This window comes from Parus major, chromosome Z (assembly GCF_001522545.3).
Source record: "Parus major isolate Abel chromosome Z, Parus_major1.1, whole genome shotgun sequence".
Taxonomy (NCBI): domain Eukaryota; kingdom Metazoa; phylum Chordata; class Aves; order Passeriformes; family Paridae; genus Parus; species Parus major.
Window position 1 is genome coordinate 8,174,103 of NC_031799.1, and position 17,518 is coordinate 8,191,620.

The window sequence follows — 17,518 nt, forward strand, 5'->3', positions numbered from 1 at the left end:
TTGTGGTGGGTTTGTCCAGCCCCTGGCTGTGCCCCACCAGCACCCTGTGCTGAGTTCAATGGATTATCAACAGAGTGTGAAAAGAGTACTGCTGTTGTTTCTAAACTTTGACCTGGGCATTTCAGGGATGCATGTGGAACAGGAGCCTTTGGGCTGACTCTGGCAATGCTGCAGTGGGCTGTGAGGAAGATGTTTCTAACCAAAATTGACCGGGGGATCCTGAGTCAGTCTCCCTAAAGAAAACGGAGGTTTCCAAAGGCCTTTAAGGATTCCAGGAGATCAGCACAGTTCTACTGCTGCAGGGGTGGCTTTATGAGAAGGGAGAGGAGCTCAGGGGCCCAGTAATTTCAATGCTGCCCAGTTTCTGATAGTTCCTTTATAACAGTTTTGGAGTCTGGCTAACACAATGGCTGTGCTTGGAGTGGGACTCATTTTCTTTCCCCATCCTTCTGGCTGTCATCTTGATGACTTTCCCCTCTGTTTCCAGTAAGAAAGGATGCACAAGCAAGTCCCTCCTTATCAGGGCATGGAGCCAGTCTGCCTTATCAGGCACAGAAGAGCCAGCCAGGGACTTCCCATTCCTTGCTGCTGTGCCCCTTTAGGGATACCAGCCTAGTACATCTTAGATGCTTCAGAGACTTCCCTAGCCCCGCTGTGCACTTTCAGCAGTTCTGTCCCAGAAGGCTTTAGCTTGACTTTCTTTGATGGCTTTTTCCTGTTCCTGATAAGCCTCTGCCTGGAAGCCCTTGGATGGGGCTATCCCACAGGAAAAGTGGGAAGGATGATGCTGTTCTGGAGCAGAACAGTCCCTTTGCTCTGCAGGGAAGCCCTCAAAATCCCAGCCACTATAGCCTTCTTCAGCTCCTTTTGCAAGCAGCTGAGAAAAAGTCTCACTTTGGAATTTTGATGTTCAGCTCTTTGCCTGTGCTGTCCCTGATGACCCATGGAAGCACAGAATGGAGGTGCAGACTCTCTTCACAATATGTGAGGTGTGCCAAGACTCGATCTCCTGGCTGTCAAAGAAATCCCATTTTAGCAGCTCCATATCAAATCCCCGCAGAACTACCCGACCTCCAGGTTCACACACACTGTCCAGAACAGGAGAGCAGAGAGAGGAGGAATACTGAGCAGGCTGAGGCTGTTCAGACTGGAAAGTATTGACCCAGAAGGCTTTTGTGTAAGTACAACCAGACACAGTCAATGAGGGGCAAGATTTGGACCAGGAGGAATTCCTTCCCAGAGTACACTGAAGGGGTTCTGGAAACAGAAAGGGCAATGACCCTCCTGGCAACCAGCCAGAGTCCTTGTGAAAAAGCACCTCGGGGTCACGTTCACAGGGGCGAATGCCCCGTTGAAAGAAGTTGTTCTCTTTCTACCTTTGCCTGCAAGCAGCACAGGAAAGGCAAAACTAGTGGTGCAAGAGAGGCAGAGCGCTCTGGAATGCTGGAAGGTTCTGCTCATCATGGACTTGTCCCAGCTGCCAGCACAGCCCATGATGAATGGCCCCAGCATGTTCCAGCACACCACAGCCCCCCAGCATTTACTTTAGACAGCTGCAGTACAAGAAAGACAAATGAGATCCAGAGAAACCCAACCTTCTGTTGGCCCCTTCCGTCTCTATTTACATGTCTGTTTTCTCCTCCAAGGCCATGCATCTCCTTTGTTTAGGAGAGTGTCTGGCTTCTGATCTTGTTCCAGATGTTTTTTCACTTGAGTCCTTCCTTATTCTGCTAAAGCGCTGAGCACAGACACTTGAGGGCCTGCTTTGATTAGAACTCCCTTGGCTCCAATGCTTCAGACCAACCAAAAACTGTGGTCTCTGCTTGGCACTACCCTGGGAGCCAGGCAGTGCACATCTCCTGCCAGCCAAACTCTCACAGCTGCCTCCCACTCCAAATCTTGGAAACATCACAAGGGTGAGGATATACCATGAAGTGGAATGGTCTCCATCTCTCTGAGCTCTACAGAGAGATAAAGGACCCTGCAAGGGCTTCCCCCTCAGGATGAGCCTGAGCCATGCCCTCTCTGCAAGCCCAGCCTGAGCATCAGGATGCTGGTATCCATCCACTCCACCACAGTGTGCAGCAGCATGAGAGCTCTGTAGGGAACCCAGCCCTGCGAGGACAGGTGGTCTGGGAAGTGTTTGGCAAGATGGGAACAGTGTGTGCTGCCAGCTAGCTCTCCAGCTTCAAACCAGCCTTTATTTATCCCTGAGCAAGGCTGCACAGCTGCTTTCAAAAGGCGTTTGATGCTAAACTCTTTGGCTTCACGTTCGCCCTGAAGAGCTCTTTTCTGTTATCTCTTTGGGTTGATTTCTTTTTTTCCTCAAGCCCAAACTCAAATTATGCTGGTGAAACAGAGCCAAGCCTGCCAAAGCCCTCATCAGGAGCACCCTAGCATGTGGCACAGATGGTGACAACAAGCCTGCTTCAAAGATACTTCTAATGGAAGACACACAAGATCTGTTTCTTTCAGTCTGGCGTGGCAAACTCTCCCCATGCTCCCAAGGTACCTTCATCATTTGGGCACTAGGTCACATTCTGGGTTTGCATCTAAGAGCAAGGGTTTTTTGTGACCACAGGCAGCCTCACATCAAGCACCCAACGAGTAAATGGGGGGTCCAGAGTATAACACACATCCTCCCTTCTCCAGCTTTTAGAGAGATTCCCAAGGCCATGGGAAGTGAAGGATTTCATGCAACCCTCAGATGTACAGCATAAGGCAGAGAAGGTCCACCTCACCCACTTGAAAGAAGGTAGGACAGTATAACAGGGGGGAAAAACGGATTAGGAAGGACTGCATGGGGTCATCTAACCCATCCTTTGCTGAGCCAGAGCCAGCACTGCTTCCAGCTTTCTGACAAACACTGGTCTCACTGTAAAAATTTCCAGCAGTGGACATACAGCATTTCTTCATCTCCCTCTTCCTGCTAAATGGAATTTCCCCCAAAGTCTGACCCCTGTGGTTTCTTGACTTATCAGAATTAAACTCTGTACTTCTTTTCACTTTCTCTTCACTATATCCCTCTGTGGACTTGGAGACCATGTCATCCATTCCTGGAAGCAAGACTAAATCAAGCTCCTTCATCCTGTTGTTTGAGGCCACATCATTCACACCTTTGATCAAACTCACCACTGTCCTCCACAACCCTCCTAAGTGGGTTTCACCTTTCCAGAGTCCAGGTGTCCCATCTGGGACCACTTTTCCCAGTAAGACTGATTTTATAATTAATGCACTACAGGACCACGCATGAGTGATGTCCAAAAATCCTCACTAAAGAAATCTCAGAGATAAATCAAGCAGCCACCCCTGCTGGAAGGGAAAGGGACAGCTCCTGGATGCAGTGACAGCAAGCTGCAGGGCATGTACTCTTCCTCCTACATCCCAACACAGCCCCCACTTCTCCTATTAGCACTGCACCAGCTGCCAAGTTGGGCTGGAGACCTGAGCACCTCTTGATGTGAGGCTGACTCACAAATGGCTCTTTGTGGTGATTTTTTGCTTCAGTCTGCAGTAACTCAGTTTTAAACACCAGCTCTACAGCACACAGGCATGCCACGAGATGCTATTTTTTGCAACAAACCACCTGTGTTGGATTTGCTGGCAGCAGGGCTAGTGAGTAGTTTAGCTGGAAGCCAGATGAAGGGAGGGAGAGCATCCCTCCTTCCATCCTGTGTCAAGCTGCAAAACATCTGCTGCTCCAAGTGTCCGTACTGGGATGGGGGGCAAAGCAGTGCAAACAGGACAGAGCCTGCCTACCCAAAGTGAGGAGTGCTGAGCTGAGTGACAGCATCTCCAGGACCTGCTGCCCTCCTGAAGCCAACCATATCCCAGAGGCTCAGCAAAGAGCCACTGCACAGTGCAGACACAGCCTCCAGAAAGAGCCGGGCTGCACACTGCAGATATCAGCCCTGCTTTCACCCCAGGCAGGCAGTGAAACCCACAGCCCTGTTCTCTGACACTGGGAGTTCCCTGGGATAGCTGTCCTCACCAGGGTCAGAGGACAATGCAGTGGCTGGGAAATGAAACCAAGCACTTTAAGAAGAGGCTCAATCTGGAGCTGTAGCGTATCCAGGACACTTCTGCTTTTGTTCTGTGAAGTACAGTGGCTGTCATCCATCATCGTAAATGCTGACTGGTCCTTTCCAAAAGCTGCGTCAGCTAAATAAAAAGGTGGGAAACTATACATTGCAGGTACTTTCAAGGAAACCACTTGATTTATTTGCCAAAGACCACCTCTTCAGCTCACATTTCTAGAGCATCATCCTTCCCACAGAGCGCAGAAAGTCATAACTTGATAATTTAAACAGGATAAAGGAGCGTCCATGTAAACAGAGTTGTGGGCTTGCAGTGTGGGGACAGTCTGTGCACATCTCAGCAGAGGGGCTTTCCCAGACATAGCATCTGCAAGAAATAAAATATTGCTTTCTGTGGGAAAGCGGGAAAGAATGAGATATGCTCAGAGCAAGGAACAATTAAAGGCTGCAGCAGGTGAACCTCCCAAGACAGGAAGCTTGAAACCAGGAAACACCGCACCTTGCAAATCTGCACTGACACAGCACAGCTGCCAAATTCTCTGGACAGGCACAGAATAGTCACCATGCCAGTAAAATGTATCTAGGGCAGAAGGATCCAAAGAAAGGGGGCAGAAACTGGGCAGCACAGAGACAAGCAGACAGAGCAAGACACCAGGATTAGAGATTTGTGCTTAGATCTGAAGCAACATTCCAGGAAGAGCCCCTGGGTCTGCCTTACTAGCAGCAATCTTCTGGCTTTCCCTTCTCACCATAGACAAGGAAAGATTTCTCATGCTTATGGGTATAATGCATCCCAGCCAGCCTCAGGCTGCACACCAATTTCACAGATTCATGAGAAAGTACAAAATCTTCTCGTCTTTGCTTGCCCGACTGCTGTCCCTCTCATCCCAAGCAGAGCTAACCAGGTCTTTGCTAGCCTCCCCCAAGCTCCATCCCTGCAGTCTGAGCTGGTGGTGACCTCTCACCTCAGTCTCTGACAGAAGCAGTCCTGTTTTGCCTTGAATCCAGGCCATTTTGCTGTGGTGGCAGAGAAATTGAGAAAAGAAGGGAGGGTAGGTTTCCCCCAGCCTTCTGTGGCTGGGCACAGAGTGTGGGGAGCAGAAAAAAGCCTTACCTAGAGGCACAGCTAAGCAGGAAAACAGGAGGGAGAGGTGGGGAAGGCCACAGAAATGACACTAAGCCTCCTGCCACTGCCTATTTCTTGTTCAGGAGGGATGGGTAATGGTACTTTCCAGAGTGTTCTCCCAGCACATTAAGTTTTCTCTCTGCTTTCCCTCCTGGTTTTGTCTTTATCTCCAGTTTTTAGTGCTTCTCTGCATAGAGAGAAGCTGGGTGCAGGATGGGTCTCCCCTCCCTTTCCAAGGGAGCCCTGGGACCTGGGCAGAGCTGTGCTTGGCTCGTGGCTCAGCCCCCACTGCAATGAGCTGTAGTTCCTGCTTCTTCTAGAAACACAAAGCTGAGTCAAGTCCTGTCAAGGCACAAGGGTCTCCATATAAGGCAGCTGCTGGGCTCAATCTGACTCCAGGAGCTCAGGACAGGAAAAACACCCTGGTCCCATATTCCAGGGCTGGGGATCAGACCATGGAGGTGCAGGCTGGGCAATGCCACCAGGGAGAATTCAGCTGCAGGAGCATGGCAGGAATGGCACCAGCTCTTTCTTGGAATCACGCAGCCTGGCTAGGAGTGCTGGCATCTTCCCACAGGACAATTCTTGGCAGAAAGTGTCCAGACAAGCAGCAGTGGTGATGATATGCTGGAAGTGAGGGGGGAGCAAGCAGGGGCCTGAGGATGAGAGATGCCAGGTCTGGATCCTCTCCATCATCCACTCATGTTGTTTAGGCAAGAGCAAACCATACAATGGAACAAGACTAAAGGGGCTTTTCCTCACCTGGCTTCCCACCCTTCCCAACCATCTGCATGTCCCATCTCCTCACATAAACCCAGACAGGTCCCTGGGCCCCTGCCAGCTGAATCTGAAATTTGTGCCAAGGAAGAGCAGCCCTTTGCCTTGGCACCATGGGGTGGAGGCCACCAGAATGGGGAACATCTGTCCCCTGCACTGGCAAATGTGATCAGGGCATGTCCACAACTCCTGTGGACTCTTGTGCACCAGGGAGTCACATGAAGAAGCTGTGTGAAGGTTGTGAGAGGGGAACCATCTTTTAGCCCCTGTGCTGTTACTCACTCTGCCTGCAGGTCCATCTGGGGAGGATGCAGTTGGTCCTCCCCTGTCACTCCAGGAGCAGCATGTGCAACACATGGGGGATGCTGGTGACAGAAAAGTCCCTGTACACCATCTCTTTGGAGGCAAGTGACAAAACCAGTTCCAGGAAATACCCTTCCTGGAAAGGGTATTATGGCACCAAACATCGCATTTCCCTTGGTGCCTTGCTAGCAGAGAAGCAGATGGGTGTTTTCTCCATGGAGCCTTTGATCCTACCTCCCAGCTGGGTATGCCTATGCCAGGTCGGACCTTGAGACCACAGCAGATTGTGCCTGCTGTGTCTGGTGCCCCTTGAACTCAGCCTGGGGAGCATCCACGACTGCTTTCACCGTGCCAGGCAGACTCAGGAGTGCTCTCATGATCCCAGCTGTGAGTGACCCAATGCTCAGTTTGCTTGCATGGATGCAGCCCTGTCCTCCCTCTCCTGCCTTGTGCACAGTCACCGAGAGAGTGGCTGTTCTGTCAGCTCCTTGTGAAAGGAGCTTTGCAGTTACAGCATCTTGGTGCTCCAAAACATGTAAAATACAGGTCCCCAAGTTTGAATAAAGGGCCACAGGTGATTCAGCCAATGTTCCAGAACCAAAGTGATCCCTGCACTTAACTTCTGAGCTACTGAGGGTATGTCTGCATCATCCTGCACCACACGCCACTGGGGATGAAGCGAGGGTAGGAAAAGAGTGAGAAAAACATATCTGGGAAGAGAAAAGCAGGAGGACTTTTTTACTGAAACTAGCTTTGGGCTGGGAACTGAGGTTTTTGACATGGCAGTGACTAACTGCTTTCCCTAAGGAAAGTGGCTGCTTCCTTCTAAAGAGATCATTGACATTTTGAATCAGAGAAATTCACTCCCTAGTATACTAAGCACTGAACCAGTCTGGGTTTTGACAGATTTCCAAGAGGAGTTGGGCTCTGGAGTGGGGGGAGAGGCTGCTGCAGGGCTGGAAGAGGGACAGGAGCCAGGACCACATACCTGGTCCAGGACAGTATCTCCTCTTGTCCTCCCCTTGTGGGGTAAGAGCAGTCTGTTGCCAGAGCTGGGATCTGGATCAATGTCCACTTGAGAACCATGGCAGGCAGGGACCTAGCAGGGATGTGTGTTGTGCAGCTGCATTTCTCCAAGGAGAACACATTTACTGCTCCCAGGAGAGATGGGAACCCTGAGCTTTGCAACCATGCTCTTACGGGCTGGTTGGCTAAAACATCCCTGAAACTCATGGAAATGGATTAATCTGCTTCCAACATCCAAGTGCAAGCCCCTTCTCCCTCATTTTCCCTGGTCCAGGACACTATTCTCCTTGTCATGGCAGCCTGCAGCCAAGGATGAATCTGATCCACCCCAGGCTAAGCCCCTCTGGCAGTCCCTGCCCTTTGCAGGGACCTGCTCCAGCTGCAGCAGCTCAGCCTCAGAGCAGATCCATGCCAAGCATCCTCCCCCTCCCCAGCCATGGCCCCCTCACAGGTCACTGAGCGAGCAGCAGGAAGGCTTCTGTCCAAGCCAGCGCCAGTTATCCTCATTTCCCACTCACACTGTTTGTCTTGGCCTCTCTTCCCATACCAGCCTTCCTTCTCTTCCTTCTGCTACCCAGGATTGAATTGCTGGGGCTGTCACTACAGTTAATGATCTGGGACAGAGCTGGTGCTCTGTGAGAGTCACGCTCAGAGACATCTGAGCCCAAGGCATTGCATGTGCAGATACCAGGGAAGAGGACCCCAAAGGGGAGAACACCTGAAAGAGAAACAAGCCACCAGCTGAGTGAGCTGGGCAACCAGGGGAGAAGAAGGGACAGGATTAAGCTTGCATTCCAGAGGCATCAGCAGAAAGTCATCAGGTACCTGGGCACTCCCTGGCTTGGACAGCCCAGCCACTGCACCACCGTAGATGCTGTCCCCTGGGGGCTGGTGGCTATGTTCCCCACACCTTCAGGAATAATCCTGGGCCATTTCACTCCCAACCTGTGCCCAGACATGCTGACTGGCATCAAACCCGACTAATTTAATGATGCAGACCGTGACACGGAGGTGCTTGGGAAGAGAGGATGGTGCCTGCTGTCAGACACACAAATGCTGGACAGAGCAGCTTTGATCAAACATCCCATGGCCTGGACAAAAGGGGACATCAGAGCACTTTGAGACAGCAAGACCTTATTCAGAGTGCACATCAGGCCTGAGGCTCAGGAGGGAAATGGTCACAGGCTCTCAGCTTACTGTTGATGAGTGACAGGCGCTAGGAGGCTGCCATCTGTGCCTTATCCATGGATATACCCAGGAGTAGGTGTCTTCAGCAGCCTCCATTGCCCCAAAAGCTTATCCTTCTACTTACCTGCATCCCAGCTGCCAGCAAGTACTGACCTGCCAGAGTAATCAACCACACTGTGCCTCAGTTTCCCTGTACTGCAAGAACACACCCCCTGTTCCTGCAGCACTTTTTCCATGGTTGGAGCTGAGAGCTTGGGAGCTCCAACCCAGTATCTGCACTGGCAGGATTGAAGCATTTGGGGCTGGATGGTGCAATATTGGCGTGCTCCCTCCTACCCCATCCCTGTTCACCTCCCTACAGGGACCTGCTCCTGTAGCCTGGCTGAGCAGTGTAGAGCAGGGTGCCTGTTTTGCTGTGGTGCTGAGAGACTCCCAGGAGAGACCTGCAGCCCAGCTGCTGTATCTTTCATCCCTACGAACCCTCCTTCCTTCTCCCCACACCCCAGCACAGCCCCCTTGCCACTGCAGCACTGCTGCCTGCTCACCACACACTCCACACTGGCTTTCAGGCTCAAACATGAGGCTTGACAACTACCTGCTGGCTTTTCTTTTTATTTAACAAAATCACAGCACGGTAAAAAAAAAAGAGTAAAAAGAGGCATACACATGTAATTGTTGCAATGAACAAAAATAGCAGCAAATAACCTGAGAGCAGCATGACCTCCAGGCACAGGCACGGGGCAGGGCTGGACGGTGGGTCAGGCTGAGAAAGAGTGCAATGTCCTGGAGGAGAGCTGGGGCTGAGAGACACATCTCTGCCTGCTCCACATTAATGGCTCTATTTCTACCCTTGGTATGAAGGGCAGGGAATGCAGGAGTGAGAGAGGAGCCACATCAGCCACACATTTTCTGAGGGCATCTGGGATGTGCTTGGCAAGGATCAGCACAATGTATGACCATTGTGGAACATCTCCATCACATCCCCACACTGTTCTATGCTGGCAGCCCATCCCAGGGATGCAGAAGGACTCTAGGCTAGGGCTGACAATGGAAACCAAAGGGATCAGACTAGAGCTGCAGGTCGCAGCTGCTGTGCTGATGGGAAGTCTGAGACTCCCCAGCTCACCTCGCAGATCAGACCCTCAAACAGCTTCCAGGATGCAAAGGTGGTGGAGTCCAGCAGCCCCTGGCTCAGCCTGACACAGGCTGCTGGATCACATTGGAGGCAGAGGGAAAAAGACAGAGCAGACAGGGCTCTGCCCAGCCCCACGCACTGGTATGAGTCTCAAGAAGGGTCAGGCCTGAGACTGGAGGTGGAAGCAGGTTGGTTCCATTAGCATCAGATTCACTGGGAGGTGGTCCCCTCCAGATGTTGGGACCAGCCATGGCTTCTTCAGGACCTACTTGCCCTGGGGTTTGCCCTGGGGAAGTTAAAAACCCAACTGGTGTTAGTGTGCTCCTTGGGGTATGAGCTTCCCCGGGGTCCCTTCCTCTGCTGGACAAGCCATGGCAGTGAGGACCTATCAGGGCTTGTAAAGCACCCACCAAACTCATCACAAGCCCTCCCCATGAAGATGCAAAAGCAGCAGACTCCAGGCTTGTGGGACAGAATGGGGAGGGATTTTGCTCCCAATGCCATTTGCCATGGCACGCACCAGGCTCAGACAAGAGTGGCACTGGGTAGACAAAAGCCCCAGAACTGCATTTATTTGGGGTGGAAGAGGGACTATCAAGGAGGCAGACTGGTTCCAGTTTGAGGCAGCAGGGATGGAGACCAAGACAAATTATCCACGCCTCAGTAGAGCATGCCCCTGCTCTTCCCAGCAGCCCAGTCACAATGGGAGAAGCCTGTTTGGCAGGGGATAAACCCACCCTCTGGGCTGATCTCATGCCTGGCTGAGAGCAGGGATGGTTCTTACCCTCTTGGCAGAGCCAGCATCCAGCCTTTCTTGGAGACGAATCACCCATGGGGAATGGAGGGGTGCACAGAGCCGCTTGCCCTTTGTGGTAATGAATCTGCCATGTCCATGAGGGTAAAAAACAAGATGTAGTAAGCAGACATGCCATGCATGCTCAGCTCAAGTTCTCACCTGCTGCCTACCTCACTGCCCTCCCCCATCTCTGCTGTAGATGACTTTCTTCCCAGGCTTTTGTCCCATGCTATCCCCTCTCAGCTGCTCCCCCTCCCACTGAGCCTCTTCTGGATCTTCAGGATCTCTTCTGCAGCTCTCCCTATCCCTTCACCCTCAAATCCAGCTCAACGTCCCTCTGCCATCCTGCTCTGCCTTCAACCCTTCCTCCATGCAAGGTCCATCCCTTGGCCAACACGAGGCCTTGTCCCTCAGCCATCACCACCCTGCACTTACACGGCAGCAGGGATGTCACAGCCATCCTGCACCAGCTGGAGCCGGTAATCCTGCACGATCCGCCTCGGGATGGGTGTCTCGCTTGTCCGCAGGCAGCAGTCCAGGACGTTGTTCCCGCTGTGCACTGGAGAAAGAACACACCATGCAGGCTGAGGTCACCTCTCTGCACCTCTCCCAGCCTCCCCAGAGGGTGAAGGGGCTGCGGCAGGATGGTGCCTGCAGGAATGCTGTCACACACTGCCCTGGCTGGGCACACAGGCACCAGCTTTATTGCACTCACACCCCAGTGCTGGGAGCCCTTTGCCTCCTTCCAACAGAGAGCAAAGGAGATGAGAAAGAGTGAACAGGCAGAAGGCAACCCCTCTGCATGACTGTGTCCCTCCTGCACCCCACCTAGCAAGGCAGGACACGGGGGTCCTTACCCTGCTTCAGGATGCTGCAATACAGACACGCAGTTCTGAGGGGCTGGGTGTGACTTCAGCTTTATTTACTGAAGCAGTCACAGGTTTGGCAGCTACCCCACCACCAGCCCACCCCACACGGATCATTCCTGTGACAGCTGAAGGACATAGCTGTCTGTGCTTCTCTGCAGGGAAGGAGATCCAGAGTCACCCTCCCAGAAAATGCTGTATTCACATAACGCCCGACAAGGCTGACAGCACCCACGGACGTCTGTCAGTGGTCAGACCCTCAGCAGCGAGGTGTGGTGCAGCACCACAAAGGGTCTGGAGGCCCCAGCTCCCCACCTCAGGTAGAGGTTCTGATGTCAGCCACCAAGACAGCTGTGACCCGTGCAAACCCCATGTCCAACACCAACAGCCCCTCAAACATCAGCCCTGCCACTTGCCTCCAGGCTGCCCTACACCACAGGGTGACAGGAATGCTCCCTTCGTGTTCTGGGGAGAATGGGACCAAGACAATCCCAGCCCAATGTGTGCAAGCTGGGCTAGAGCACTGGGAGACAGGATTGCTCCACAGCCTTTCCCAAACATGCCTTCCCAGCCCCAGAGCCCTGCAGGCTCCTGTCTGGACTTTGAGCAGGACAGGTTACGAGAAGAGGATGTAGGAGGGCTGTGATGGAGTGGCAGCCATGTGTCCCTCTAAAAGTCTGCTGGAAGTGCAAAAGAGAGAAGAAACAGAATCCTCTCTTTTCTGCAGGAAAGACAGCCCAAGAGGTCCCCTCTTACCATCTAGGATATGTCCCAGTAACAGGAGACTGAGGCAGAGAAGATGCAGCCGCTGCATTTTGCTGGTGAGTCTGTCAGAGGGTGGGCTGGAGACAATGGAACTCCAGGCAGGAGAGGTGAGTTCTGCACAGCTTCCCTGAGCCCTGCTGCTGCTGCTGCTGTTGCTCCCCACTGCTTATATATCCTTCCAGCCCATGGCTTTCACTTTCTTTTGGAGGGTGGGAAGTTGTAACAAGTCTTACAACAGGCTGGATTCTAATCTTTGAGCAGTTCCCGAATATCCCAGCAGCTGTTTTCCCTGCAGCCAGCTGTTCTGTGGTCCCATAGCTAAACACTCTTTTGCCCTCTCTGCCAGCACTCGGGCCATATGTGCTGCTGGTCAGGACTAGGCAGCTCCAGGGTCCCTTTACCTTGTGAAAGCACCCCAGGGCTCTGGGATGGCACCTGGGGGGGCTCTCACCCCACACATTTCCCAGTGTCTTCACTGAGACATCCATGGGACATTCACATTAAATATCACATAGTCTCAACCCTCTGATGCTATGGGGCTTAGAACTTGCCTCAGCCCCATTTTTAGGGCATATGTTGGTACTGGGATGGTGACTGTGTCCCCCCCAGAGTCTCTCTGTCTGGTTGCTGAAGCCTGGCTTTCTCCCCTTGCCCTCCCCAGTGCCTGCGTGGGGGCACATCCGAAGCTGGCAGAGAGAGGAGTGCCCAGCCAGCACGCTCCACTCCAGGGCCAAGATCTCACAGGCCAAAAGACAACCTGATTTCCAGGTGTCCCAGGAAATGGGCTCTTGGCCAAAGGCAGCTACAGAGCTTCCTGTAAACAGGTTTTCTCCATGCAAGAGCAGAAATCCCCCACGGAGGCTGTGTGCACAGCTCAGGGTGCCAGCAGCTCACCCGCTGCGTGGGCACTGCTGAGAGTGAGGACCAGCGCTCCCGCTTTGAATCTTCACAGGAGCACAGGGACGGGGGCTGTTTCTCCTTGGAATGGTGACTCACCACCGTGCCAGTGCCAGTGCCACCTGCAGTGATGTCCCTTAAACCAGGCTGCTTCAGTCCCCTGTGGGAGGCAGAGAGCACTGGGGCTCTGCAGCCCAGGGAAAGAAGGATGGAAGGCTCACTGCCGCCAGCAGCTGCCTTCTAAGGAGTTGGAGATGCCAGAGTCAGGGTCTCCTTTGAGATGCCCAGGGGCAGGACAAACATGAAGGCATCAGATGCACCCAGGTAAATTACCACTGACAACAGGAAAAATATTTTGCAACAGGGGCAAGCAAACCCTGGAGCTGAGTCTCTATGCCTGCACCTTTCCCCTTGCTCCAGTTTTGGACCATTCTTGCACCTCAGTGGAGAGCAGCGTACAGACCCTTTCCGTGTGGATAAATATCTACCCAGGCACAAGGCACACAGCTGGCACCCGGGGATCTCAGTGAGTCCCTCTGCTCCTCTCAGCAGCAGGAGAGGCTCTGCCCCTTCCCCACTCCATGGTAAGAAGCAAAAGGAGACTCCAGCCATGCCACCAGACATGGTGCTGTATCCCTGTGCTGGCACCAGCCTCCTATGTGGGGTGATCTCCTCCATCAGGAAAGAATTGCCTCTGGCTGCTCCCATGCCCCAGCAAGCCAGTGCTGTGGAGAAGCAATCAGGAGAGGGCTGGTGGGCAGGAGGAGTAGCACAAACAGGATGTGCCAGCTTAACTTCAGTCAGCACCTGCTGACACTCACAATCCAGCAGAAGGCGAGTTTAGGTAGTGGAGGATTAGCGTCCATCATCAGCCCCTGGCTCCCCACAGGTTTGGGGGTGTAGGCTGGTTTTGCAACCTGGTCTCTACTTAATCTCCTCAGGACACTGCCAAAGAGATGTTGCAGCAGGGAGGATGACAGCTCCTGGTTGCTGGCGGCCAGAACTGCTCCTAATCCAGAGCCAGCTCCTCGCTGGGGGTTGGTCTGACAGTGTGGGGCCCTCTGCAAAGAGTGGGTCCCAAGAGCAGAGCCCTGACCCACTAGCAAGGGGTGCTTGGGGGGCTGCCCAGCAACAAACCCTCACCTGCTTGCATGTTTAGTGTGATTGACAGATCCTGGAGCACAACCAAGGGCTGTCAGGGGGTGCTGGGAGTCCCGTGCTGTGGGACTCCCCTCCAGGCACTGCTGGGTCCTGCACCCCACGGCAAGCACAGGTGTCCCCAGACACCACTTCCCTGCAAGGGAAGGTTTTCCCGCCTGCTGCTGGCTCCCAACTTCCTCTACACCAAAAGGAGAGTGCTGGGTTGGGAATATATCCATCTGGGACTAAACCTCTTAGCCACCTCTGGCTGCAGGGGACCCCCATCCCTCGAGCTGCCCACCACCCCTGCCAGTGACAAAGGCAGGAAAGGGAGCTTGTTCTTCCTCATGACAGTTGTCAGGGAGCCAAGTGGGTCAAAGCACAGCAGCTTCACACGCCTCTGCTCCCCAGGAAGAACACCAGAGTGAGGAAAGGGGCTTTCCACTTGCATTGTGAAAGGGGAATGTGGTGTGTTTCCCCCTCTATTGGGGTCAGTAAGATTTCTAAGAAAAGTGTGGTCATCTGTGAAGTGCATCCCTGTGGCATTCAGGAAGGTCACCCATCCCACTCACAGGACTGAGCCTCGGGGACCAGAAGAAGTGGTGGTGATGGGAAAGACGGGAATGCTTCAGGGTCCAGGGTCCCCAGAGGCACAAACAGGCAGAAGATTTGGTGGGGATGAAGGAAGAGCATTGTTGGCACTGACTCATTTAAACCTCCTTCTGAGCAATTAGGGAGCACTGGAGCTCCGACCCTGAGGATACATCCTGAGCACTCACGCCTGCAGAAACCTTGGTAATGCAGTTGTTAATTAAAGTGGAAATCAGAAGGGGCTAATGATCCCTGTGGGAAATCCACCCCATCAAAAAAGACTATGAGGGTATCACCTTCACCCCTGAGCTCTCCTCAGGGAGCACTGACCATGCTGCTGCCTTCCTGGAGACCTGACAGCCACAGGAGCCGTCAGGACAGCTCTCCCCAGGCTGTCTGGTGGTGGTCTACCTTCCACCTCTGAGCTACAGAGCTGGAAAGGGCAAAGGGGGAATTTCAGCAAATTCCAGCTACAGCCAGTCCCTGTGGTGGGATCTGGCCTGGCTGCGTTCATTTCATTGGGAAATACTGGGAAAACACTGCAGCTGCTTCAATTCCCCTTGTAATTCCCAGCCCATGGCAGCCTCACACAGCTCCCATCACATTCCCAGTCCTGGTGTAGCACAAGGACTGAGGCTACAGCAGCCTATGGGGCTCAGGGCCCCACTGGATCTCCTCTAGCTGAGTGAACACAGTCAATCTAATTTAAATGGAGATAAGGGAGAAAAAACAGCAAGTCACAGCTTTGCCCTGAAGTAGCAAAGATGAACCTGAGGATCTGGTTCAGAAGGATTCAAAAGATTCCAATTCCTGCTCTGTCTCTAGTACTCACTGACTTCAGTGTTGCTGATGTTGAGGTCACCATGAGTGATTTTCAGCAGATCCAAATAAATCTTCAGTTGTGTCTTGCTCTACACTCTTAGGTAAGCAGCAATCTCCCAGGATCTCTGCAATACACATGTCCCCCAACATCACCTTTGGGCTGTAGTTTCCCATCCAGATGCTTCCTGCAAATAGCACTGAGATGGCAGTGGCCAGTGGGATGCCTCCAGCCCTGACTCCCTGCCATCACTCTGCCTGTCCTCTCTGCAACCCTTCCAGGGATTTCAGAGGGGATGGCCAGGACAGCTCAAAGACCTGTACAAAAATACTTGTACAGCCAATCAGCAATCTCCTTGACAAGCCCTGCATGGCTTGGCAAAGAAGGATGCCTGTTGAGGCCACACACCCAGTTCACCTGTGGACAGATCTACAAGCTTATGGGACAGAGCAAACCCCTGGGGGCTGCTCTCACTGCTCTGTTGGCTCTTTGACAATGGGCAGGGGAGACTGTGAGGTTCTTGGCTTGTTGCAGCTCTGGGGCAGGGCTCACATTGGCCCCAACACAGGATATCCTCAGAGTACAGCAGATGCTTTTTCACAGCCAAGGAGCAGACCTGCCATGGGGAGGCAAGGATGGGAGACAAGCAGAGGGACCTGGAGTTCTGGGGAAATGGAAGGATGTCCTAGTTTAGGGCAAATTTGGGAGAAAAACTCTAAATGGGGGTTTCCCCAGGGAAGAAAAAAATTCAAATGACCCCTCCCCCCCATCTGGTCTGGGAAAGGAAAAAATATTCCTTGGAGAGAAGTGGAAAAAGCTGTTTATTTAACAGAAATTGAATAATATGAAATAATAAAACCCCTCTCTGTTCAATGGGATGGCAAATCTAGGAAGAAAAGTCCTTTTCATGTGGTGTAGCTCCGCTCACTCAGGTTCTTATCAGTCCTTTTGGTGCTGGATAGTGCTGAGGCCCAGGCCCCGGTGGGCCACAGGCGTGAGCTCCTGGGGTTTGGCTGGGTGTTCAGTCCAGAGCAGGTTTGCACAGATCCAAGAAAAAGGGAAAAAACAAAGGTCCAAGGAACTCCTCTGCCTCAGCTAGCTAAAACTAACTAAAAGCCAGAGAGAAGCTGTGTCCTGCAGTGTGTCCGTGCTGCAGACACCACAGTCCAGGAGCAGGATGTGGAGGAGTGATGTTTTTTCTTTAACACAAACTGCGCACTTCTTCTGTCCCCCTCTTTCGCTCTCAGAGCCAGTCGTAAAGATGCAAAACTTGATATATAACATAAACCAGACAATTGGGGGTACCAGTATCATAAAGTCACCGCAGGACAAAGGAGGAATAACAGCATGAGACACTCCAAAGCCAAGGGTCTTCAGACAGCAAAACAGAAGGTGGGGGAAGGAAGATACTTGGGAGTTACATGTAGGGAACTAAAGGGCTGAGAGGAATCTCTGGCTGTGCCCTCTAGGACAGCATAAATGCCAGGGGATGGCCAGGACTGGGAAACACCTTGGGGCAGGAAGGGTAAGAGCCCCTGTTGCCCACCAGCCACTTTCCCACATCCTCTCTGCTCTCATGACCACAGGAGAACAGTGTTGGTAGACAGAACACCAAAAAACACTTTGGGGCTTTACTTGAAATCCAAAGCCCCTCTAACACTTGTGCAGCCCCAAAAGCAGTCATTGACCCCCATGAGGCTGCTGCAGCCCACTCCTGCTGCTGGACAAGGACCTGGGATGAAGGGACAGAGCTGGTGTGCCTATGTCCAGGTGAGCCTTGCTGGAGCTCCACCTGGCATCACAGCCCAGAGCCCTCCACTGCTGGCACAACCCTGGAGCATTGTCTGCACCAGCTAATGACTTGAGCTAATCATTTGGCCTGGGCTCAAGACTTTCTTGGCTGCATTCTGTTTTCTGTCTCTCTTGGCCGCTCTCTGCTGTCACTGGAGCCTTTCTGCTCCAGGATGGCTGAGCTTTCCTAACTCTTCACTCATCTTAACTCACTCAGCTTAACATTGTTGCAATCTTCCTTCCTTCCTTCCTGCCTTCCT

The 17,518-nt window shown here is 52.7% G+C and overlaps 1 protein-coding gene across 1 annotated transcript; it reads right to left on the reverse strand.

Moving 5' to 3' along the window:
* Positions 1-9,060: 9,060 nt before the first annotated feature.
* On the reverse strand, positions 9,061-14,069 carry CCL19 (C-C motif chemokine ligand 19). The gene is made up of 5 exons (XM_015652345.2): positions 14,060-14,069; positions 12,011-12,181; positions 10,824-10,947; positions 10,377-10,473; positions 9,061-9,878 (listed from the first exon to the last, which is right to left on the reverse strand). The coding sequence occupies exons 1-5, from the start codon at positions 14,067-14,069 to the stop codon at positions 9,858-9,860; spliced, it is 423 nt and encodes a 140-aa protein (XP_015507831.2). The 3' UTR covers positions 9,061-9,857.
* Positions 14,070-17,518: the final 3,449 nt, after the last annotated feature.